At 40.2% G+C, this 25,956-nt stretch overlaps 1 protein-coding gene across 1 annotated transcript in view; it reads left to right on the top strand.

Moving 5' to 3' along the window:
- Window positions 1-23,394, top strand: part of LOC141439537 (tyrosine-protein phosphatase non-receptor type 9-like) — a 68,230-nt gene extending 44,836 nt beyond the window's left edge. Inside the window, 13 exon segments of the mRNA XM_074103826.1 lie at window positions 4,711-4,919; window positions 6,621-6,733; window positions 9,881-10,001; window positions 10,726-10,802; window positions 13,115-13,301; window positions 15,430-15,593; window positions 17,735-17,964; window positions 18,761-18,825; window positions 18,827-18,895; window positions 19,727-19,803; window positions 20,176-20,214; window positions 20,217-20,332; window positions 23,235-23,394. Of these exon segments, the coding sequence (XP_073959927.1) occupies window positions 4,711-4,919; window positions 6,621-6,733; window positions 9,881-10,001; window positions 10,726-10,802; window positions 13,115-13,301; window positions 15,430-15,593; window positions 17,735-17,964; window positions 18,761-18,825; window positions 18,827-18,895; window positions 19,727-19,803; window positions 20,176-20,214; window positions 20,217-20,332; window positions 23,235-23,306 (1,539 nt within the window). The 3' untranslated portion in view covers window positions 23,307-23,394.
- The last annotated feature ends 2,562 nt before the right edge of the window (window positions 23,395-25,956 follow it).

Consider the following 25,956-nt stretch of genomic DNA (forward strand, 5'->3'; position numbering starts at 1 on the left):
ATCACCCCCACTTTACGTCTATGGGAGGTACCCAAAAATGTTTTTTTAAAATATTGTGTTGTACCATTTTGTCGGCATAGTTTACATATATATCCGTGCAAAATTACAGCTTTCTAGCATTGATAGTCCCTGAGCAAAGCCGAGAACGGACGGACAGACAGACAGACATGGCGAAACTATAAGGGTTCCGTTTTTGGCTTATTTGGCTCCGGAACCCTAAAAAATCATCCCCACTTTACGTTGTAACAGTTCTAAATATATTCTATCACTTATTAACAGTGTGATCGTCTCGGAACCCCGCCAATAGTTTTAAAAGACCTATCCAACGATATCCCACACAAAAGGGGTTAGTTTTGGGGTTAGTCGAGAAAAAAGTCACCACCCTTTACGTCTAAAAGTTTTATATTACCACTGTCGGCGTGACTGATATGTATATTCATGCCAATTTACAGTTTTCTACTTAGTAGGTACTAACGTTTTAAAGAAATGTGGGCAGACCGCCTGCTCGATGGTCCGATGACATAGTGGAGACAGCAGGACCGGTCTGGAAGAGAGAGACGGACAGTCGATCCGGGTGGAGAAAGGCTGGAGAGGCGTATGCCCAACGGTGGGCGAAAACGCGCTGAAGAAGAAGAAGAGAAGAAGAGACTAACGTTTTCTGAACTTAGCCGCGGACAGACAGACAGACAGACAGACAGACATGGCGAAACTATAAGGGTTCCTAGTTGACTACGGAACCCTAAAAACCAGCCGGTAAATAAGCTGGCAATGTTTTCCGTGACACGTGACTTTGCGAAATCAGTATGAATAAGCGTCAATCCGGCATTGCCACATTCGTAGCACTTCGGCTTTATTTTTGTACTGTAGCAGTTATTACAGCCATTGTGACCCGGGGCCGGAAACGCCGGGAATTACGATCCCGGGATCGCGCGAAAATTGCGCACTGCCACCTGCCGGCATTGAGACTTCGGAGCATGTAAATACCCATAATAATTTATGCGCCGGAAAATGGCGGCAACAGCAGACGCTGCGCCGCTCCAGATTTTAGTAGACATGAGTTTTATTATTATTGACGCCGTTACCAAAATTGCTGGGCATCAATTAAACAGAGTTTATTTAGAAAGGTTTTTAAACGTCAATTGTGTTTGGAGGACGTTGCGAATGGATGTGCTTTTTGTTAAAAAGTGTCGTAAAAGTTTAGATTGATGCCTGGTGCAGGGTCAGCTCGTGTTCTGGTAGAGCGCGTCACTCTGGAGCGCTGACCGTGAATATTTATGAGTCTAGTCCCACTCAGGCCTCTTATACGGATTTATTATCGCCAATCTCCCTCCCCAGTTCGTAATGTAATCAGTTTTAAATTTACTCACTTTGTTTTATGAATATTCACCAATTTCTTTCGCTTTGTACTTATAGTATCCGATAATCTCTTTCATTTTCTACCTATTCATATAAATATAAGTCTGGTTTTAGCACTAAAAATTGGTTCCATTTTATTAAACTCGGTATTTTTTGCTCAGCGCAGCGAACTTTTTTAATATTAGCGCTTTTATTAACATAACCTGTGTTATTACAGAAAATAATTAGATTGTTTTATAACGTGTAAATAATATTAAGTACCAATGCCGTCAGTTACTGGTAGGGTAGTTTTGACAACTTGACATTAAATTTTAGAGTTTTTTCATGAATACGCTATGAGGTCCTCAAATGAAGTACCCGACACTAAATGCCTGCTAGCATTCCGCTCATTACGTTTCAATCTGGTATAAAATAAAGACTAGGGACCTTAATGAAGTTGCTGTTTGGAAAATGTTTTTCATCTACGTTCATCGTGAAGCGAAAACATCCTGCTTTCTAATTTGACCTTTAAGGCAGTGTTGCTGCGCCATTTAGCTGTAATGCAAAACCAGAGGCAAAGTATCCCTAGTACACACTCTATTACTCTCGTAATTGGGATCGATGGGAAAATTTCGTTTTACTTATTAATAGTAGATTATTGTCGTGGCCTGGAAGTAGGCAATTGCTGGCTACGAACGAGCTTGCGAGTCCGTTTAACTAATACGAAGCCAGCAATTGCTATTCCAGCCGAGACTAATATAAAGCTTTTCTCAAAAATGGTGAATAATTCTGAAATGGAATAAACTTTTTCTCAAAATATATTATGAAATTTAAATTTATTCCAATATTTTTCTTATGCTTTCCCGCCTTTTTTCATTGAAAATAAACTGCAGGTGTATTTTTCCACCGAAAACACCTCAAGCTATTTCAGACCCAATAGAAAAAGTCCGGAGTTTCAACAAAATATCTGATACCGGCTATTAGACTTGGCTGTATACAACTTGTGCCAACATTTCCATGGCCTTTTTAACTTAAAAAAAAAATGTGACTGATTGCAGGCGCGCTAATTCATTATTGTCGAGCTAGCGCGCCTGCAATCTTTTTAACTTTTTAATTTTTCGCTGACCATAAACTATGCACTTCACCTTCTGATATGTAAAGAATAATGTCAACTTTTACGGACATTTTTGAGAAAAAATATAAAATGTGTTGTCTTGTTTCGATTCGTCGCTTTTACGAGTATATACTCAGCGGCATAAAATTTGACCCATCCTTCATAAAAAATTACCGATTCTGCATACATTTGAGGGCCAGATTTTTGCCGCTCAGTATAGTTTTAAAGCAAAGACTTTCACTACCAACGGTTGCATGCGTTATGTTGGCGTCCAGCCCGTAGTCCTTGAAAAACAATGTAGGTAAGAACTTTAACATCTAACTAGCTCTTCCTATGTCTAGGTAGAACTATGTGACGTTTTTATTATTGACACTCCTCGTGCCTGCGTCCGCTCGTGTAGCTCCTGCCGACGTCGATACCAATCCGTCTAATTAAAGCTTAATCGAGTTAGCATCGTACGGTCTGGCCTTGCTCCCGACGATTTCCATTCGGTTCACAGTATTTACGTGCTTTGTAATTAATTTGTGTCTTGTAGAGCATCTGGAAATTGCTTCCGGCCCCAGACGCATTTGTTAGTTCTTTACCTCAAAAGCATAAATTTCGTGTAGCGATTCACCGAATCGCATTTCACCTCGATCGTATATTTAATTATAGCGTTCTGTCACAATCGTTTATTTTTTTAGTCGCTGTAAATTTTAGTCGCATTTCATCTCGATCGTGCATTTAAATATCGCGTTGTGTCTCAATCGTGTTTTTAGTCGCTATTAGTTTTAGTCGCATTTCATCTCGATCGTGTATTAGCACAGAATAAGTAATAAGTAATAGTACAAGTATGGTATTAGTGTATTTTAGTGCAAACATCAATTGACGTGTCAAATTAATTAAGAGTCCCAGGCAAACATCGATCGCGGCGAAATGCGTCTAGGGTAAAATACTACACGAAAAATGAGATGCTGCAAATTTGTTATATTAATGTAAAAAGCTACGCAAAAAATTGTGTCATGTACAAGATTCTATTTATTTATTTTTAGTTCGAGGTGAAATGCGATTCGGTGAATCGCTACAACGAATTTATGCTTTTGAGGTAAAGAACTAATAAATGCCCAGGCGTAATAACGTACGACCACGCAGTGTCGAAATAATGTGGAGGTCTTAGGACACTTTGACATTTTTACGTCCAGTCGGAAACGAGATGTTTTCCGCGAGCCTTTTCGGATGGTTAGAGAAACGAGCTTGCTTTGTACACTTAATTATTATAATACTACCTACTAGCTTTTTCCTGCATTTTCGCTCACGTGAACCACAAGAAATTCCAGAAGAGAGTTGAATTGAAATCCCGTAATCTTACTAATATTTCTCACAGAAATTCCTATTGCATTGTGCGAGAATCATTTAATTCGAAGTTTAATATTTTTAGACTGTAGTTGAGAATTCGGGATTTTACACTTGTGTTTCCCGATCCCATCAGAATACCGGAATAAAAAACACTGTCTATTTATGTGTGATTCCAGATTTTCAGCTATTTCCTGACGAGCAAAAATATTAACAGCTAGCGTAGACTAGTTTAACACAAAAATCTTTATATTACATTATTGTGAGGAGTTAATTTTCGTAAATTGGAATACAATACATAAAGTAAATTCCAGAGATAGGTACATGAGAGAAACTATTTGTTTGGAGTGTGTCTAGGTTAAATTTTACCTCACAATATAATACTGAAGATATTAATTAAAATTTGCTTCTTTGTAAGCAACAGCGCACATTTTCTTAGAAATTTTCTCTGAAATTCAAAATAAATTACCTTTCCAACCTAGACATTGCCTTCAGATTTCAGCGCATCCGTCTACTTGCGTTGCCTTTGCTTACTCGGATAATGAGCACTGCATCAAGTTACGCCCGCCCCTAAAGTTAAGCTTGGGGGTCACACCCACTCGACCGACAGTAATTGATGTTATTAGGGAGTAAAAACTTCCATCACTGTTCATCGATTGCTCTCTTCTTTTAACACATTCACGACCACATATTCTAATGCGCTGCGCTCGTAACCAGTAGCAACATTTTTCCGTTTAGTGAAAACTGCCTCCGAACAGAGCACCCGATTGTACGATCCTTGGCACTGAATGTATATAATCCATGGAATTATCTATAGCAGAATCCTCAAATAAAGCACTCGTGTTTACTGGTGTCTGCTTTATACCTTGTTGTTCGTTTAATGTAACAAATCGGACACCAATTTCAACAAGATCATTATTTTGTCGTAGGGCGGCTACCCTGCGAAGCTGAAGAAGGTGCTGATAGTGACGGCGCCGCTGTGGTTTAAGGCGCCGTTCCGCATCCTGCGTCTGTTTGTCCGTGAAAAGCTGCGCGAGCGCGTGCACACCGTCAGCGCGCCGCAGCTCGGCGCGCACGTGCCGCGCGCCAGCCTGCCGCGCCAGCTCGGCGGGCACCTGGAGCCCGACCACGCCGCCTGGTGAGTCATAGTGCCGCTGCTCCGGCACGTGCCGCGCGCCAGCCTGCCGCGCCAGCTCGGCGGGCACCTGGAGCCCGACCACGCCGCCTGGTGAGTCATAGTGCCGCTGCTCCGGCACGTGCCGCGCGCCAGCCTGCCGCGCAGCTCGGCGGGCACCTGGAGCCCGACCACGCCGCCTGGTGAGTCATAGTGCCGCTGCTCCGGCACGTGCCGCGCGCCAGCCTGCCGCGCCAGCTCGGCGGGCACCTGGAGCCCGACCACGCCGCCTGGTGAGTCATAGTGCCGCTGCTCCGGCACGTGCCGCGCGCCAGCCTGCCGCGCAGCTCGGCGGGCACCTGGAGCCCGATCACGCCGCCTGGTGAGTCATAGTGCCGCTGCTCCGGCACGTGCCGCGCGCCAGCCTGCCGCGCAGGCTCGGCGGGCACCTGGAGCCCGACCACGCCGCCTGGTGAGTCATAGTGCCGCTGCTCCGGCACGTGCCGCGCGCCAGCCTGCCGCGCCAGCTCGGCGGGCACCTGGAGCCCGACCACGCCGCCTGGTGAGTCATAGTGCCGCTGCTCCGGCACGTGCCGCGCGCCAGCCTGCCGCGCCAGCTCGGCGGGCACCTGGAGCCCGACCACGCCGCCTGGTGAGTCATAGTGCCGCTGCTCCGGCACGTGCCGCGCGCCAGCCTGCCGCGCCAGCTCGGCGGGCACCTGGAGCCCGATCACGCCGCCTGGTGAGTCATAGTGCCGCTGCTTCGGCACGTTCCGCGCGCCAACCTGCCGCCCGCCAGCAGGTCAGGCACCAGGAACACGATGACGTCACCTATAGTGACAAATATTGCCCGCCAGCACCACTGCCGTTTCTAAAGTCACAATCAAACCAGCTCCTGCTGCCTCGCTAGCTGCTCTATACACGAACAAAGTAACCGCTAATCTTGCTGTTTAGCAACTTGTTAATTAGGTACACAAAGTTTAAAACAAGGCGTAATAATCCTTAATGACGAATCCGCCTACGGGCTGAAAGCGATACGTATCCATACGCACGTATAACTTTGCATAGGCGAGTTATATGCCCTAATTAAGGACCAACCGCCAATCAAGCGTCGTGGGCGCCATTATGCTAATTGATTTGCTAAAAGCTTAAGCTTCTAAGCGAATTACACAAAACAATAACCCCTGAAATGGCAACTTCCTCAGTTTTTGCAGCTAGCGTGACAAACTGGCTGTGTGACACTTATCTCAAACATCTGTTATCCCTTCCCCAGTTATTCTTGGCCGGTATGACCTAATCTCGTTTGCTACGCCAACACCCATTTTCTTTGTCGTCTACGAGTAATCTCGCCCGCTACAACATATTGTTGTCGGCTACGATTTATCCCCGGCCGCTACGAAATCGCTACGACAACCTCTCGTACTCGTAGTAAGTGCTACTGCCTACAAGATGAGAGGCCGTCTCACAAAAATCGACTATTTCGTGAAAACTACTCGGCGCAAGAGCTATATGTCCTTTTATACTTTAGAAATCGCGGCATTGGTGTGCGAAACGACATTGCTTTTGGGGCAGGCACTCGAGCCATTTCTGACAACCATTTAGAATGCCTCAGAAATAGCTCAGAAATCAGTTGGTAAAAATTGAGGTAAGTATTTCTAAGGAGAAGTGTTATTAGACTTAAGGTTTGAAGGCGTCACTGTTTTATTATTTATTATTTTGTTTCAGGTTGGAACACTGCAAAAACTGTTATACAAACAATCTTCAAAACGCAAAGTTGGACGACGTTATTGATGAATATGTAATCAGTAACCACATACCGCCGGTCAAACCACAAAATGGTGAGTCAAATGACGCTAGAGCACGCTTGCAAGTCACTTAAAAGTCGATATTATACATTTAATTAGTTGCGTGACCTTTAAACGACGCTTCGAGTCGCGGATTATCCAAAGCAATCGCTTATGTAACGTACAACTTTCGTTTCTTCGGGCGTGCACTTACCGATAAAAATGCGTGCTTGCTTACATTCAGAAAAGAGTGGAAAATGTCACGCGCACATAAATAATTGTATTACGGCTAAAGTGGTGCGTAGGGGCGCGGAGCCGTTTATCTTGGTGATTAAATCCTCTTGACATCCGTGTGAATATGTCAGAGTTCGCGGAGGCGTGTTCCAATGATGCTGCTTAATGAAGCGGACGGCTGCTGCTCTCAGCCGTGTAAAGTGGGCATTCTTTTGTCTTTTACCTTGTAGGCTAAAGGGTAGTGGCCCGTTTTAGAAAGCAACTTAGTGGATGGATAATGTTGGGTTAAATTTATTGACACGTAGGTATGCTTTGAGTGATGTGCCGTTCCCAGCAATGATTTATACCGTGTATGTTCCTGATATTATCAATATTTTCTAGGAATGACGTAAGGCACACAGTTTTATGTTGTTCAGTAGATTAGGTAGGTAACATTTTTTTATTTTACACTGGATAGTTTCGTAAATTGAGAACTTAGGTATAAGTTGGTATTTTTGTGAAGCCTTGTAATGCCTCTGGGACATAAAATGGATAAGTATAGGTAGACGCTCCGAGGAAGATTTGTTAGATTTGTTTAGTCGAGCAGGGACTAACTTGTAGAACTTTAATGGATGTCTGTATAATTTTATTGATTTGGTTTGGATGATTAACTTGTGAATAAAAGTCGCAGCAAATAAAATAGGGAAGTATAAGTGGTTAGACAACTTCTTTCTACCTACAACAATGATATACGATTGCTTAACGATTAAAGCTTTAGTGAACTTTCTTTTCTTACATAATTTTTGACTGTCGATTAAACGCCAATTAGGCTTTCTCTTAGTCTACGCATAGCTGCTGGCTGAATATTATTATGCAAATCATTAATTAAGTGGATAGATGGTTACTTGTTAAACCAAGCAATTTATATTTGAACAACTAAGCACTGTCCATCAGTATTGAGGAAAGTAGGAACATCTTTTATATATAAATATTCTTAATTGTTATTGAAAATAATTATCTTCAGTAAATGCTAGCATAAGAACCACGAATGTTTACAATTGGGATCCACTTTCAACCGCTTGACATCTTTTAGATTTTAATAAAATTCAATTAAAATACTGAATGGGCATAGTTTAAATAATTTAGTTCCAGCTCTGAAAAAGTTAGGGCTGTTACAAGCGAGACTGTAGGTTCAATCATGTATGGGTACATACTTATTACTTAAGGGTAGTAAACTAGTTCAAACATCTCCGCATGCGAACTTGACGCCATCGTAAGCACAGATAAGCTCGCTGAACTCACCGAGGCCGCAAGATTAGAGCAGACGCCAAGTTAATATCGCCTGATTGACACGTCACCTGTTGAGGCTTGTTGTTTTGGATGGGACTTAATTTCGTGCTCTGCCGCGTAATTTCATCCCCGGCATCTGACGAGACCTTTTGTTTAAAGGTCAGGACAACTGACCTATAATGTAGGATGGTTTATATTAATAAGTACATTGGTGTACGAATTTAATGAAGCTGGAGGGATGTTTTGGATAGGAGTCATTTCAGCTTACAATATTAGCTACGTTTAATAGGACTTAATCGAAACCAAATATTAATATTTAATAAACCAGATATTTCAGGTATCACGGCCTATACAAGAGATACCTTTCAGATTAACTAAGGTACCTACATACAGTTAACAAAAACGTAAAATAATAAAGATTACCTATTTAGGTTGCACGACGTTATAACCCCCATTGGGTCACCGTCTCTAACGTCGCATTCGTCAGCAGCATGGTGCCCCGGAACCGACGGAGCACAACGTCTTTCGCCCAGAAGACAGCACTCGCGATGTTTTCCATGAAGTTAAAAAAATAGACATGTGGTATTAGCCGTTTCAATGATTACAATTAGCGTTAAAATATCGCGTTACATATGTACAGTTGCACAAAAACATGTGATCTCAATTCTATTGTCAAGAGACAAATATTTACGAGCTTGTCGGTGACGATGTATCTGAAGTTGATTGTACGTAGGTAAACAACATCGTAATATGAAGACAATACATTAATCGATATAACTAGAAACTTTTATTTGATTGTGGCTAAAAATAATTTGTCGATCTTACTAGACATTACTGTACTGAGTAATTTTTTGGCTAAAAAGCGACAGCATAAAAATGCGGTGACCGTAACTGTTGACGCGCCATCGCATTATTTATTTATTTGTAACATTATAAAATCATTCAGTAAAGTACTTAGGCATCGGATGAATTGGACGGGAGCGCCAAAGTTCGCATACTCTTCGCTAGTCATACCGTAGTTTTTGTCTGAATCATCGTTTGTCATATTTTTTTCCCACTGAAACTTTAAATTTTTCTAAAATTTTTAGATGCTCAGCTCATCCTATAGAAAACTATAGGTCAGATTAGGTTTGTTTTATAACAATTCAGAACAATTATTGGATTCAGAGAAAAAAGAGTTATGACTAACGATCATTCTGACAAACATTACATTCGGACTTTTAATAAGTATGCGAAACGATTTTGACCCGAATTGGACAGCTAGGCTTCGCGGTAGCAGTGCTTTTGCGGCGCGAAATAAGAACTAAGACCGCGGCGGTACTAATTCCTTGCGAAGACAAACGTAACCGCTACACTATGTTATTTTTCTCCTGGTTAGAGGGTTACAGTCAGTAGCGTGACGCCATCACAACTCGATTCTCACCAAACTTTATTACATGATGTCAATGATAACAAGTATGGTAAAGGTTGTGTACACCAAATGTGACCTATACATTGTACCCAAAAAACATACTTAACCCACGTTCACCATCATCATCATTGTAAAAATATAAGAGTTTTAGGTACTCTTTTCAGTGGAGTAATTGCCACTTATCCCTTTCTGCCGCCAGTCTATTGATTCTCTGGGTTGCCTTACGAAAATATTGACCCCACGCCACTGGTCAGTAATAAAATTAGTAAGGCCGAATATTTTTCCAGGTATTATAGAGCCTTCGCGTGACATGACCAGCGACCGCGCGGCGCACCGGCCCGACGACTCCGCCATGCACATCAGCGACCGCGACACGCCGCCCTACACATGCGACCCCACCCCACTTAGGTAATCTTACAGTTCACCCAGGAAATCTTACATAAAAACTTACACATACTTAAGTAGTCTTCTACCCAACTTAAGTGTTCTCACACTCCGCATAGAGAAACTAAAAGCTGCTTTAGAAATCTTACACTCCACTTAGATAATCTCAAAACCGGACACTTAAGACTCTATCCCTCTTAGGTCATCATACACTTAATTTTATTAACCCAGGAAACACTGTACGTTCGTAGGGAGTAGCTTTTAGTTTCACTATATCTTAATTTCTTTTAGAAATCTTACACCCCACTTAAGTAATCTTACACTCCACTAAGTCGTAGTACATCCAGCATAAATCCATCCCACAAAAATCGGATGTATGTTCAAGTAAAACTCTGCTAGTTTTACTCACCTCGCTAAAGCAATCTTTCAATCCCGCTTAGAAAATCAGTATTTTTTGGTTGAGTCCGTACTATATTATATCCTAACTGACATATAAATGTGAATGTGAGTAAGTTTGTTTATTTGTTTGTTACGCTTTCACGCTTAAAGCACTCAAACAATCGCGATCGAATGTGGTATGGAAATAGTTTGAAACTACGGGAAGGGCATAAAATAGTTTTTGTCCCAGAAAATTGCATAGTTTCCGCAAGAGAGCGTTCAAAGAATTCTTCGCGAATGAAGTCGCGGGCAGTAGCTAGTAATTAATAAACCAAAGAATAGAAATTTGTATTTATTATTTTACTTGCAGGCATACACATGGTTATAATGGAGATATGAAGGGCAGGCACATAAACTCAGGAGACGAAGACGATTTAGATATAAGCAGTGAGTATTATTACTTATCAATTTGTTTTTCATTTTACGATTAAATATAACTAAAGCCATAGCCAAATTAAATCGAATAATAACTTGTAATCCTTCTCTAGGTAATTATTCAACAAACCTTCATGAAACGAACAATGCAGGCTCGTATTAAAAAACAAAGTAATGACAGCTGTCAAAAGTAAACATCACTGTTTGTTGGTAAATACAGGATCGTGGGATTTTTACATTACATTCTCATAATATTGCTTTTAAATGCAAACAAAATCCAATGTGACCGTTACTGGTATGTCTAATCTACAATACGTTTTTATTAAAGTGATTAATATTCTCCATAAAGGACTATTAAATGCAATAGGGGCATGTTTGGGGCACAAGACAAATCCTCCATATTTAGGTAAAACTCCCGAGTTCCATCTGAAATGTAGCATTTCTTTAACAGCAACCTCTGAAATACGTTTTCCTTATCAATATAATAAATCTTTTACGATTGTTATGAACCATTCAAGTACGTAGGAAGTAGCAAGGCTATCGGCATTTGCAGCAAAAACGTACAAAAATGATACAGAAACAAAGTTTATTCATTTTGCTATTGTTAAGTGAGTTATTAATAGTTTTAATTGTTCTGAGAAGAACTGCGACGGTTGGTAAATCCTTGCCTAATTGTATTCTTCGTTAGCCTTCAGAATTTGCTGGGTATTTTATTTCCTCATTGCATTGCAAGTCATCGCGACTTAAAAAATAATGTAATTGATCTTGTGATGTGCCGAGTTGTAGCTTTTTCGCGAGTGTTTTGAAGCTTATTTCTATGTAAAACGCAGTTGAAAAGACTCCCTGCCGGTCGGTGCGCTTACTGCTTACCTCACCAGTTTTACAAGAACACGGCACATTGTTTGCATCGTTTTCAATCGCAAACCAGCGGAGCGTGTAAGCTTCCATTATTTTAAACGGGACTCCACCGAACGACCGAAACGCGCTCTATTTGGAATCATCCGACTGCCCTTTATTTTGTCAATTAATATATATCTATTGTCTTTCAAAACAATGCTGTACCTATTCAGTCCATTTCGCTTTCAACTTTCATTTATAAGCCAATTTGTCGGACGTTAAATTTAATGCTAAAATATTTCTATCTGCGTTCATTTTGTGATGACCTTTGCTTTATCAATTTCAGCCATCAGCGGCCTTTTCATATGTTGGGTTTATTGAGATGATATTGGATTTGTTGTATAGAGATCGATATTCAATTAAGGCCAAGCCCGCACCAATTCGCAGATCTACTATTGTTGTCAAACAATGACATTGATATGTGCAGTGAGCCCATCCTTCCGTTAATCCAAAGCAATCTTCGTATCTAGAAATATAAACGCTATTTTGCACTCGCGAAGTTGCCCTCGTTGCTAAGAGTTCGTCAGAACTATAGTCAAGGGCAAAGATATCGACACGGCCAAAGTTGCAAAAATAATGTTAAGTGCATAAAGTCGTGTATACATATTTTCGTAACTTTGGCCGTGTCGATATCTTTGCCCTTGACTGTACCAAATAAGCAAAATGCGAAAATTCAGCTTTTTAGGGCCTAAATTTAGGCTTAGAGGAGTCAGTCAGGGCTTTTTCCAACTTGAGATGAGATACTAGATGAGATAGACATACCCCACTATCATCATCATCACCATCATCATCATCGACATCAACGTCGAAGTTATATCAATTTCTCCATAATACCTACACTCCTACACTACAGACTAGTAACTTGAGAGCGGTACGTATCGTATGTCGATATTCAATCGAAATTTCTTTTCTACATAATATTATATTTTAGACACAGGAGAATCCTCCTGACATTTGTATCTTTCATAATGTGAACGTATTTAGGGCGTATAGTTTTTGAGTTAAGAAGTGTTAGCTTACGACTTCATAAGTTCATAACATTTCATTTATTTTTTAACCCGTTTGTTATCTTGAAACCACTTACCTACTGATCTTGATTTCTTTTAAGTCTGAAAATGAATGTGGCAAATTCAAGAATAATTTTATTTATTCTCAAAAAAAAAGGTACGACAAAAAAGGTACGAATACTGTGGTATTTTGTATAGGGCAAGCCATGGATAGGTACGTTATGCTGATTGGGGCCCAATTATACTATTCGATGTTCTTTTTATTTTTTCTTTCCTCCTAATTAGGTACATATTTGGTTTATCGAATATGTGAATATAAATCTCTCTCTCACTCTCCATGTCCAACGGTGGACATCCTACGGCTGATATGGCGATGATTTTCGGGGCGTCGTGTTAACGGTACCATACGGTTTATGTCAGCTCGCGGCACGTGGTCGTCGGGCGAGGCGTCCCCCGGGCTGTCGGACGAGGAGTGCTGCGGCGGCGGCGCGGGCGAGACGCCGGCCGCGCTGCTGGCGCGGGTGCGCGCGCTCGGCCGGCGCGGACTGCACGCCGAATACGAGGACATTCGCGCGCGCGCCATGCCCGGCACCTTCCACCACGCCAAGTGAGTACACAGCCTGGCTCGGCCAGGGTACATACAGGGTCGGGTCGGGAGTGGGGCAGGCATATTTACGTGGCTGTATATGAAATGAACAACATCACACAGCGACCCGCCCCGCGCCCGCCGTCAATGTGATGTAGTTCAACAGCCACGTAAATAGGCCCGCCGCACTCCCAATCGGACCCGATCCCGACCCGCACCCGTCCTGTGTGTGTTTTGTACCTACTTAACGGGATGCATGCTCTTCCCGGCCTATGCTATTAATTCTATAACTAATCATCATCATCCCAGCCTATATACGTCCCACTGCTGGGCACAGGCCTCCTCTCAGAACAAGAGGGCTTGGGCCATAGTTTCCTCGCGGGCCCAGTGCGGATTGGGAACTTCGCGCTATAACTAATGAATGATACAAATAGAAATGTCAAACGAGCGAGAAGCATAATTAAAATAGAATAAATATTTAAGGGTGGCTCCCGTACAGCAAACGTGTTTTTTTTTGTCGATTTTTGCTGATGTCTAAGTTGTATAGGTACGGAACCCTTGGTGTGGGAGTCCGACTCGCACTTGGACGGTTTCTTTTATTTTGCCCGTGCGAAGCCGGGGCATGTCGCTAGTATTTAATATAGTAGAAAAATAATGAATCTTTTGCTGGTGACTTCACACACAATATTAATACAAGTAAAGTAAATTTATGCTTCTGGGAAATTTAAATTAAACCTACATATTGTATTTACTTTATGTACCGTAATGTAAACATTAATAACAGAAATATAACTAATGTAAACAATGATGAGTTATGTATGATTATGAGCGTACATGATTGCCAAACCATGACGGTGGCAGCTCATCGATGTCAACAAGCCAACAACTAAACAAGTCTCCAAACTTATCTCAAGACAATTTGCCTACTTGAGAAAGAGACGGAGTCGACTTATCCTGCGTCTTTAATAGCCTTAATAGGCTACTACTTTGTTGTGACGCAGGAGTAGGTACTCGTATTTTCTGTTCCAGAAGGGTATTTAAAGTTTGGGACCGTTCTTAATTTAATCCAAATTGAAATGAGTCTTGTGCGCAATGGAAAAAGTATTATATTATACTAGCGCTTACCCTCGGCTTCGCACATGTAAATCATTAGATACAGCAGTTGAATTGAAATTGCGGGATTTTATTAAATTCTCTTGGGAATTCCCTAAAATTACATCGTGGTTTTAATTGACGTTATATTATAACCATGCCAAATTTCATGACTCTAAACCCAGCGGTTGTTATTTCGAGATTTTATCCCTATCCCGTGGGAATATCGGGATAAAAAGTATCCTTAATCCATGTTATAAAGTAATTGCCAAATTTCATCCAAATCCGTTCAGCCGTTTCAGCATGAAGAAGTAACAAACATACTCACTCACTCACTCACTCATAAACTCACTCATTCACTCAGGATAGGATTAGGTATACTACTACTAAATATTATATATAACTGCTGTTCCAACCTCATTATTTTGGAATGTGTGCTTGACGATGGAATCTTTGCGGGCTCTAACCCTTGATCAATGATTAAGGGGTAGAGACAGATTGTCCACACCGCTTCCACGCCTCTTGAAAGGCGCCATCATAATTTTATTTACCACTGGAGACTGGAAAATGGCGCCCCTTGCTTTCTGGTGCCTAGAGCAACCGCTTCTCTTGCACCCCAGGGCCGGCGCTGGATGGAATGTTTCAGTTTAATCCCTCTATTTGGCCGTTGTGCTCGTATGTGATAACAAAAATGTGCTTACAATATGATCGTTTCTCTTTTTAAGTAAGGCACGTAGTGCTCAAATATATAGGTAGTAAAAATGGCTGATACAAAGAAGACCGTATGCTTTTCATACCTGGAGCAAAGAGAAGACGACATAAACTGTGTAAGCGTGTATGCTGCAGCTAATAAAAAACGCCTCAAAGGGCTCTTTTACATGTCATTTTATAAACTACCAGCGTTTTACGCAAAATCAATTACAATTACAATTTAAAATAAAAGAAGAATTACATTAAAAAACACAGGGACGTTTCACAGGGATTTTTCGATTGTTTCGTTAACATATCTCGTATCTTCATTGAGCGTAAAGTTAACTTTATGCCTGTACGTTTCCAGACTGCCAGCCAACCTAGCCAAGAACCGTTACACGGACGTGCTGTGTTTCGACCACTCGCGCGTGCTGCTGTCGCGCGCCGACCCCGAGGACCCCGCCAGCGACTACATCAATGCCAACTACGTCGACGGCTACAAGCAGAAGAACGCGTTCATATGCACGCAGGGTCAGTCGCACTTACAATATTTTAAGGGATATTACAGATATAGTGAGTAACGGGCCATCGGGAAAAGTCGGATCATAATTGATATACGACGGCAACTGAATTTTCAATAAGTAATTGTATTAAACGAATAACTTTTTCATATCCATTAATATGGAATTTTATTATTTAGTGTCAAATGTCAAAACGGCTACATGGCGGGTACTGGAGCGGATCGAGAGAGCACGATAAATACGAACTTTCCCGATAATAAGTTTTTGTTAAAAATTTCATAAGCTATCATAAGGTCGCGGGTGAGCAAAGAAATTATTTTAGTTCATTGATATGGACCTCCGCAAAGTAACGCCTGATTCAATAAATTATAAAAAAAAAACATTTTTAATACAAACTTTTTTTGCTAACTGTACTTGCATTTTTTTCACTCTTGCTGTAGGTATGTACTTGCATTGTTATCCAAACTACATTTCCGTACCTTTCAAGTCGGTGCCATTAACAGTTAATGATTTCCGTCCTGCGGAGACAATCCCGGCTGGACCACCAGGATGTCACTACTAGATAATTGTATTGTCACCAGATTTACATAAGTATGTCATATTTAGTCAATCTGACTGCTGGAAGTGGGTGAAATTCAACTGCAGAAAGACAACGGGACACGTGAAACTAAATAAAAGCTTGTAAAAATACGATAGAAAACCATTTTACACTACATCTGTACTGTACCAGTAGTTGGCACTGCAGAAGTCCCAGTAGGTGTACCGTCGAAGTGGTCCCGTATTAATTTTATCAAGGTGAAGTTTGTCAACGTTTTTTATGAATAATTAATGTTCACCATTCGGAATTTGTAAATAGCCCAGTAGATAATCGATAATTTTAATGATTTGCTAAGAACTAAAGTGCAATTAAGATACGGAGGAATCCATTGGGAATATTGGATGACGCGATAATATTGCAACGTAATTGATATTTGAATTGCGCTGAAATTGGATTTGGTCTCTTAAGTTTTTCTAAACAATGGCAGTAAGGAGAATTTTACTACCTAATTGTCACACCCGAACGTTACCTACTGATGTAGTAGCTTGCGTTCTTTTCCACATTTTAAATACAGCTATTTTCTTGCAAAACACTTGCAATGGTAGAATCATGTACTTCGCGTATTGCCACTGGCTTTATGTTTATGACCATTACAACTTAGCTTAGACTTTGGCCGGTTCAGTTATTTTCCTGTTCATTAGTTCCACAATACACAACAAGTTTTATAGTTACTCCGAATCAATAAAACATTGTTAGTAATACGATTGCAATCGTTGATTTCAAAATCTGATTAGATTTTCCGCTATTAATGAAACGTGGCACAATAGCGCATTATGCTTACTAAGAATAAACAAAAGAAACGCCAAGGTTTTTCCTGAGCGAGTCACGCTTAAGTTAAAGGCAAATCGACCGTTGATTTGTCACTTGGAAAATCTTTAACGTTTTCCTGGAATACTAAGGTTCCGGGAATGTTAGAGTATATTGGCAAGGTACAGGGAAGCTGTGGTTCGCGGTGGTTTGGCAAGGCGCCATGGATGGTAGCTGTTTGGTCTACTTTGTTGAACTGTGATTGATGGTCTCGGGTTAAATGGCGAGAACAAGCGAATTTTGCGCATCAATTGTTAAGGAAATGAGCATATTATTTGTACTTAAACATCTTTAAACATGGTATTATGTGGTCTACTGTAATATACGTATGCTAGGATGATACGCAGTTTGTTTCAATAATTACTAGTCTTTCTGTCTGTGTATTATTCGTAGTAAATAGTTTTTGTTATGTTTATTAGACTTTACTATGGCTATCGATAGATCAGTTCAGCAATTTTGTTACAGCATAGTTTAAGATTTAACAGTATTAAAATGAATAAAATGAGTGAAAATAAACTCTCGAATGGAGCTGATCCTGGCCGGACCACCAGAATTTTATTACCAGCTTATTGTGTTGTCACCGAACTTTCATCACTCATCAGTATGCCAGAATTCAGCCCAATTGTATATTGTGTAATTGTATATTGGGAACGAAATCTTTTCAGTATTCAGTGATTTTGTATGTTCGCGGTTCTGAAGTATCAGTATGATATTTCAAGCTTTAAAAATGATATGTCGTTTTCCAGGTCCCCTCCCTAAAACCTTCGGTGACTTCTGGCGCATGGTGTGGGAGCAAGGCACACTCGTGGTAGTGATGACGACGCGCACCGTGGAGCGCGGCCGCGTCAAGTGCGGGCAGTACTTCCCGGCCACCAGGGACGCGCGTCAGGTGCACGGCGGGTTCGCCGTCACCGCCGAGGGTGTAGAACAGGAGGAGGACTACACGGTGTCGCATCTGCTGCTTACTGACTTGAGGGTGAGTTGTGGTGTCTCAGATGTCTTATACTGCCGTGTGATTTTATTATAAAGTCGAGGAAACTACGTATAGTCAAATACGGCCAAAGTTACAAAAATATGTAAATTATGTATATTATATACCCATATTTTTGTAACTTTGACCGTATCGATATCTTTGTAGTTGACCTTACATTATTAATGTAAATGTAAGATTTATTGAAAGCAATACAAAAGCATGACATGCTCCGAGAAAACCACACAGAAGATAGTGACAGCTGCCAGCATTAGATTTTGAGAAGCATCCAATTTGAATTGTACTTTCATGTCTCATGTGAACTTCGTTTCATTCATACAACTAGAATTCTAATTTCGCTGGGGACTCGTCGATTTTCTTCGTTTTCCTTAAGATTCACTTACTATGCGGTTAACCGCGTGGTTTAGCGCGCCGCCTCTTTCTCAAGCGATTAACCGTATAGCGTTCTTGCACTTGTTTGATTATTATATATATTTTACTATCTTTTTGTTATGTATGACGAACCCTAGTAGAGAACCAATCTTAATTTAATTGTTGTTTTTATTTTATTTTACGACGACGACTTCAATATAAAATCTTGTTACTGATTTTTATGTAATTTATGGTGTATTATATTGAATCAACGAATAAACGAAGATTAACGGATGAACGGTGAATGCAATTCGCTTCCAACCGAAGCAATTGGAGGTCTTTTGGGAGGCCTATGACCAACAGTGGACGTCTTATAGCTGAGATGATGATGAAAGAATAAACTAAACTGAACTGTTGAATTTGTTGTCAGACGGAGCAGACGCGGCGCATCTGGCACGGGCAGTACACGCGCTGGCCGGACTACGGCGTGCCGGCGCGGCGGCGCGGCGCCCGTGCTCCGCTTCCTGCAAGCCGTGCGCCGCGCCCAGCAGCGCGCCAGACAAGAGTACGACACCATTGCATTATACTAGCCTTACATAAAATTGGACAATGTTAACCGGCAGCTAACCATACAAAAGTCAGAAAGTTTATTTGCTAGCATTCAGTTGTACTTAGAGATGTCACAGTTTTTTTTTTTTACAATATACACACACACACACACACACAAACATTCTGTATTCCCAAATGGGGTAGGCAGAGCACACGAAACGTTACCGCTTCGGAGCCACTTTTAGCAGTTTTAGGTTTTAAGTTTGGACAGAAACGGTACAATAGTGACAGTTTGCTAGCCTGTCGCCTACGGTATACCTTAACTTAACCTATATCCTCAGTCGCCTCTTACGACATCCATAGAAGAAATGGAGAGGTGTTATTCTAACCCGACACCACACGGGTAACACAATAACAATCCGATAGGAATAATTATTAAATTAAATAGAATAGAAGTGGTCAGAAACGGTAATAATACCAAAATAATAATTAAAATCAAAAAATGATAAAATTAAAATAAATATATATAAATAATCTACAACAAAAAAATATACATTAATGTCCATAATGCACGAAGTACATTTTAACATTATCAAACAAGAAATAAAACACTGATTACTAAACGACCGTCTGAAAAAAAATTCGTTGTGACACCAAAATCACCCACAAAAATAGTTAAAAAGCATGTTTTATTTTGAACATGAAACTACCGTGAGACTCACTCATACTTTATATAGCATTTTTTATTGTTTGACAAACCGGGTTGTGATTTTTTTTTTATCTTAAAATAATGCCAAGATATGGTAGTTTTTACTGTCGATTATATTCATGGTGTTTTTGTTTCCAGGTTGGGAGACGCGTGGGCCGGCCACAGTAGAGGGCCCCCCATAGTGGTGCACTGCTCTGCGGGCATCGGTCGCACAGGTGCGTTTTAAATTTGCAGTAAGAGTTATGCGGCAATTACACTGAGTCGTTCGCCGCATGCTGCATGCGGCGACCGCAAAAGTGTAAAGAACACGAGTCACGAGTTACAAGCTATTTACCTATTTATTTATTATTTACGAGCTTTCACCAGTCCCGTTGTCTGTCTGTCTGACTGACTGTAATCAAATCTTAAAAGTTAAATTCGACCAACTTCCAGTAGTTGATTAACTTGAAATTTGGTATGCAAATGTAGTTTGGATGACAATACAATTACAGTCAACAAAAATACAGTCAGGAAAAATAGCTTGTATTAAAAATGTTTTTTTTTTTTTACCAAAAACTTATTTATATTTGATGTATGGTTGCGCGCAGGCACGTTCCTGACGCTGGACATCTGCGCGTCGCGGCTGGCGGCGAGGGCCGCGTGGACGTGCGCGGCGCCGTCGAGCGCGTGAGGGCGCAACGCGCGCACTCCATACAGATGCCCGACCAGTACGTCTTCTGCCACCTCGCCATCATCGAGTACGCGGTCAGTACACTTCTACTGTTATTTGCTTCAATTACCAACACGCATGCTCAAAGAAATGTAGAGAAAAATCTTTGATTGAAAATAAAACAAAAAGATTTTCAGATTGCCCGGGCAAAATTTAAACCAGCACCTCCTGTCTCCTCTACCTATACCAACTTGACCTCCCAAGGTACCCTGTCACTATCAAACTAGCGAAAATCGTAAACGCTCGCATGCGTCACGTAAAGCCATTTATGAATTCAAATTCTGTCCGGCAATCAAAACATGATCACAAAATGTTACATTGTGCCAGTATAAAAATTAAAATTTTATCTGCCGTGACTCTTACAACGGTGTTAGTGTTCTAGTGTTAGTAAAGAAAATGCAAGTTTCACGTTTGGTTCATTAATTAAATATTTTGACGAGATTACGAGCTGGAGTCAGGGTTGTCTGAATAAGTTTTCCCCACGACCAACCTAAAGCTGCGCTTCGGAATCGGAGCATACGGAGCGGACGGATTTGGTGCTTTGTATATTATAATTTTAATATAATTAATAAATAATTAATCAAGAAAATGAAAAAAAATCTAAATTAATAAAATAACATAAAAAAACAATCCCTACTATCCCTACTAATATTATAAATGCGAAAGTAACTCTGTCTGTCTGTCTGTCTGTCTGTCTGTTACCCTTTCACGTCGAAACCACTGAACCGATTTTGATGAATTTGGTATATAGGTAGTTTGAACCCCAAGGATCAACATAGGATACCTTTTATTCCGGTAGAGGGCGCCACCGCGCGATAACCTAGATCCGCGCAGACGTAGTCGCGGGCATAAGCTAGTTATACAATAAAAAAACTAAATATCAAAATCTAAAAAAAAGAATAAATAATTAAATGTAATAATATTAAATGTTTATTGAGAAAATAATCCATACTATCCATACTAATATTATAAATGCGAAAGTAACTCTGTCTGTCTGTCTGTCTGTCTGTCTGTCTGTCTGTCTGTTACGCTTTCACGCCAAAACGCTGAACCGATTTGGATGAAATTTGGTACAGAGATAGAATAGACCATGGAAAGAACATAGGCTATGTTTTATCGCGAAAAAGAGGCTTTAAGGGGTTGAAATAGGGGATGAAAGTTTATATGGTGGAAGTTCGTCGCTGTCGAAGATAAAACCATGAAACTTGGCATTTAGGAACTTAATAAAAAATAAGTCGGTATTTGTAAGAGCTTTTTTTGAAATTCGACCTGTGGGGGATGAAATAGGGGATGAAAGTTCATATGGAAGGTCGTCATTATCGAAGATAAATCGATGAGTCTTTATTAAACTTGCCATTTCGGCACGTGATTAAGAGATAAATAGACATTTGTTCGCGCGTTTCTTTAATTTCTTCCTGTGTGAGGGTGAAATAGGGGATGAAAGTTTATACATGAAGATTGTCATTGTCGAAGATAAATCGATGGTTCTTTGTGAAACTTGGCATTTGGGCACGTGATAAGAGATAAATAGATATTTGTTCGCGCGTTTTTTTAAAATTCTTCCTGTGTGAGGGTGAAATAGGGGATGAAAGTTTATATGAAGGTCGTCATTGTCGAATATAAATCGATTGTACTTTATGAAACTTTGCATTTGGGCACTTATAAAAATAAAATAGATATTGTTCAAGCGTTTTTGAAAATTTTACCTGCGAGGGATGAAATAGGGGATGAAAACTTATATGGAACGTCGTCATTATCAAAGATAAATGATGAATCTTTTATTTTAGGTATTCGATAAGAACAAAAAAAACTGGTTAAATTCGACTCAGACTCGCGCATCAAGGGTTACGTACGTAGGTATTTATGAATGAATATCCAGTGTTAGGAAAAAAAATTGCTAATAGAGCTACCTTTATACAAAATTCCAAGTTTCTAGGACAGCCGGAAGTACCAAACCTTTTTTCAGTTAAGGCGATTTGTATGGAAACACTTTTTTAATGACTGTAGCTTTTGATTGCGTTAACTTAGAAGTTCGATTTTTTCACAGCTTCCGGGACTATTGAGAGCTTAGGGTAGCGGGAGCTTAGGGTTTTAATTTCAACTCGATACACACTTCGCGCGTTTACGGGATATAGGGTCTAAGGGTTCCATTTTTTTCCTTTTGAGGTACGGAACCCTAAAAAACATTTGTTCCGGCTCTTTTCACATTTCGACATTTTTCAAAACTAGAAAATATGGGGATGAAAGTTCTTAAGGAATTCCAAACAAATTTACTAATAAGTTATATTATTCGAAAATGTGTAGCTATGCTTAGTAAGAATGACGTCTTAAATATAATCCTACCCTCCTAACTTACAATAAAGGACGTAAGAATGTCAAGAGTTCACTATGAAGCTTAGTCCTTTTTGTGTTGGCAGGGTAGAATACACGTCGTATTGCTAAAATATGGCTACCCGCAAAATAATTTATGTTTTGAACGAATGGAAGAACAAAAAAAAAATAGTTTAGATATAAAGCATTATTAAAATAGCTATTTCAGTAAACCGTAGAGGTTTCTATGTGCTATATTGGCAGAATAAGGTACCCTAAAATAACTTAAAACACTTTCCAAAGTTACTATTCCACGCGGACGAAGTCGCGGGCAAAAGCTAGTCTTACATAAATTACTGCTTACATAGTATTGAAACATTAGGTGCTTACAGAGTAAAACAGTAGGTAAGTAAGCGTCATCTGATCTCCGTACTAGTGTTAAGTATATAGATTTCTATGGTACTGCGTGCACTGGATCGGCGTAGAAATCTATACAAAGCAACAAATCCGTCCGCTCCGTGCATTGCGTACGCTCCGATTCCGATGCAGTGGACTTGCATCTTAATCGTGCCCTTCTATAGTGGCCGGTTTTAAGTAGTTCATCCAACCAGCGACTTTGTTTCGCAGGTCATGCAGGGTTACTTGGAGTCAGCAGACCTCTCCGGGTTCGACGACGACAACGAGGAGGAGTCCGAATGAAGACTGTCGCAGCCGCCTTGCGCGCTGCTGTAGCGCCCCCACGGAGCCGCGCGAACGAACGTACAACCAAGCCATGCATAGTGAGTTGTGTTCATTAGAGTTATGTGAAAGTGAAAACTGTTGACCGCTCTCGAAAACTACTCAAATCTGGAACTGGAAATTGTTGTGATAATGTCCCTTGCGAGCCGTGCCGGGAACACCCGGGCCCCGCAGAATCAAATTGTCAATACGATAACCTAGCGTAAGTTCTAGTGATTACAAAAATATACATACGAAAGAGAAAACGTTCCTGTAGCACGAATAAGAACTGAATTCTAGATCAATACTGTAATTGGAAAGAGAACCTCGTGAATCGAGTATTTATTTTGCATATTTAAAAATCTTTGTAACCAAAAAATATTTCCATAATCGTTTAGGTTTATTATAATTATTTATTCATAAATGATGTATGGCTGTGTGAAGTTTTTTGTCGGTAACTTATGTATTAGTTATGTATGTTTATGACTATTTGTTTAAAATGTATTCGGTGCAGCGCGGCCGAGTAGTGATGACTCGCCTGTCGGTAGAGTGGGCGCGCGGCCGGGAGTGTACCAGCATTAGAGTAGTACACTACACGCTTAGGGTAGTACTGCGTGGTGCGAGGGGCACGGCGGCCGCGGGGCCCGCGCTACGGGCAGCTCGGACGGAGGCCGCGTTGCCTTCAGCCGCGAACAAGCGCAAACCACAGCGAGTTATCCAATATTTGATACGATTTTTATACGCCGAGGTGCTGGTAGAATAAATCATTCATGAATTGGCAATCGAATGATTGCTCCCATGCACGCCGCATGGCGTGGCGCACATTTTATAATCACTAAAACTGTCGGCAGATCCTGCCACTAATCATTGTAACTACGCACTATTAAACATCTAGGCATCGCCGTGAAATAATGTACCTTAATAATTATACATATAGATAGACTGAGTAACGTGTATTTGATATGCTCCAACTTGTATGAATAATAAAAATGATCCAAATATAGGGATGAAGTTGCCGTCGCTATTTGATGAAATAGGCTATTTTTACTTTATCTTTAGCAGAATCATGAGCACAGTATATTTAAATTGCAACTAGTGAATCATAAATAGAAGCCAAATGTATTTATTTTTCCTATGGAATGCTGCAACATATCTAATTAAAGAGTATATTTTGAATCGCCGTCCTATCTCACAACTGACATATCGCCGTAGTCGTCTGGTGTAATACTGTATAGATTCAGGCGTTACTTTGCGGAGGTCTATGTTAAAATAAATGGAATATTTGTCTTGCTCCTCCGCCAAGTATGCATGCGTAGCTGATCAGGCAAGCTATCTCTAAACAAATTAATGTGTCATTTAAAGTAAACTTCCTTTCGAAATGTGTGGAGCATTATGGACTTCCATGTCTTTAGCTATTAACAAAACTCTCTTATTATAATTGTTAATCTGAAGCCACTGTTGATTCTTGTATTTGTAAATATTTTATTTTCTGTTTTTATTCTAAATTAAAAACCCTTTGTGAAATATGTGTGAAATAAAAAAAACTTGTAATATATTGAACCTAAATAGTTTTATTTACATAACGTGCAATACAAATTGCATCCTTATTCCATCCCACGATGACTGAATTCTTTGGTGCATTTATCCTCTTATTTTCTTTGGATAAAGATCATCCATCCAAAGCAAGAAAGGAACACGTTTTTTATTCTGAGTTAGGGCTGAGAATTACTGGGATAGTAAATTAGCTAAATCTTTTTAAAACACATTTATTTAAAAAATCTTACCCTAATAATAAAATAAAAAAATATTAGGCCTATAATATACCTAGTGCCATCCACGAAGACGCGTGATTTTGTCAAAATTAGACATTAATGGCATTGTATTAAGAACCATGGCACGCGTCATCGTGAATGACTCTATCTATAACATACAACATTATAAAACTTTTAACCAACTACATATTTTCAAAATCACATTGTCAAAATTATGAAATATATAAGTTATAAGTATGCTTTGGATACGGGCTCCGCTGCATGTTTCCATAATTTTATTGTAACAGATAAAATACGTTGTATGTAAATGTCACGGAGATTTTGGACAACAGCATTGTTTAGTTCAGTCACACCAGGCAACTTTGCATATTAAAGTAGCAGTAGGTGTACACAAAACATTCGTTTAACGAAATACACGTCTTCCTATAGGCTCTGTAGTGCGACCGATTTAATTGTGCCTTGTCCTAACATAACTTTGTTGCAGTGAGCCATCGGCGTACTAGGAAATAAAATATCACGTGATTTATTGTAAAAAGCTTCCATTACGGGTCATTAGTACAATGACCGTAGTTAAAACTTGGGAAATAAGTACTTTCTTCGTTTTGTCTATTTATGGTTATGACCATGGAAAATTTATCGAAGTTGATCGACTCAACCGACACTCACACCAAATAAGTACCTACCCTATCTACCTAACTTAAAAAAAATAAAGCTATGCATTGTTCATATCTTACGTATTATAATACATTAAACCTTTGGATGATTTGCGAAATACCGACAGTTAATTGAAGGTACATAAAGTTACTTAAGATATCACGATAACTTAATACTAATTACACGTCTATCTTATATTGATTTGC

The sequence above is a fragment of the Choristoneura fumiferana genome, chromosome 21, assembly GCF_025370935.1.
Source record: "Choristoneura fumiferana chromosome 21, NRCan_CFum_1, whole genome shotgun sequence".
NCBI lineage: Eukaryota > Metazoa > Arthropoda > Insecta > Lepidoptera > Tortricidae > Choristoneura > Choristoneura fumiferana.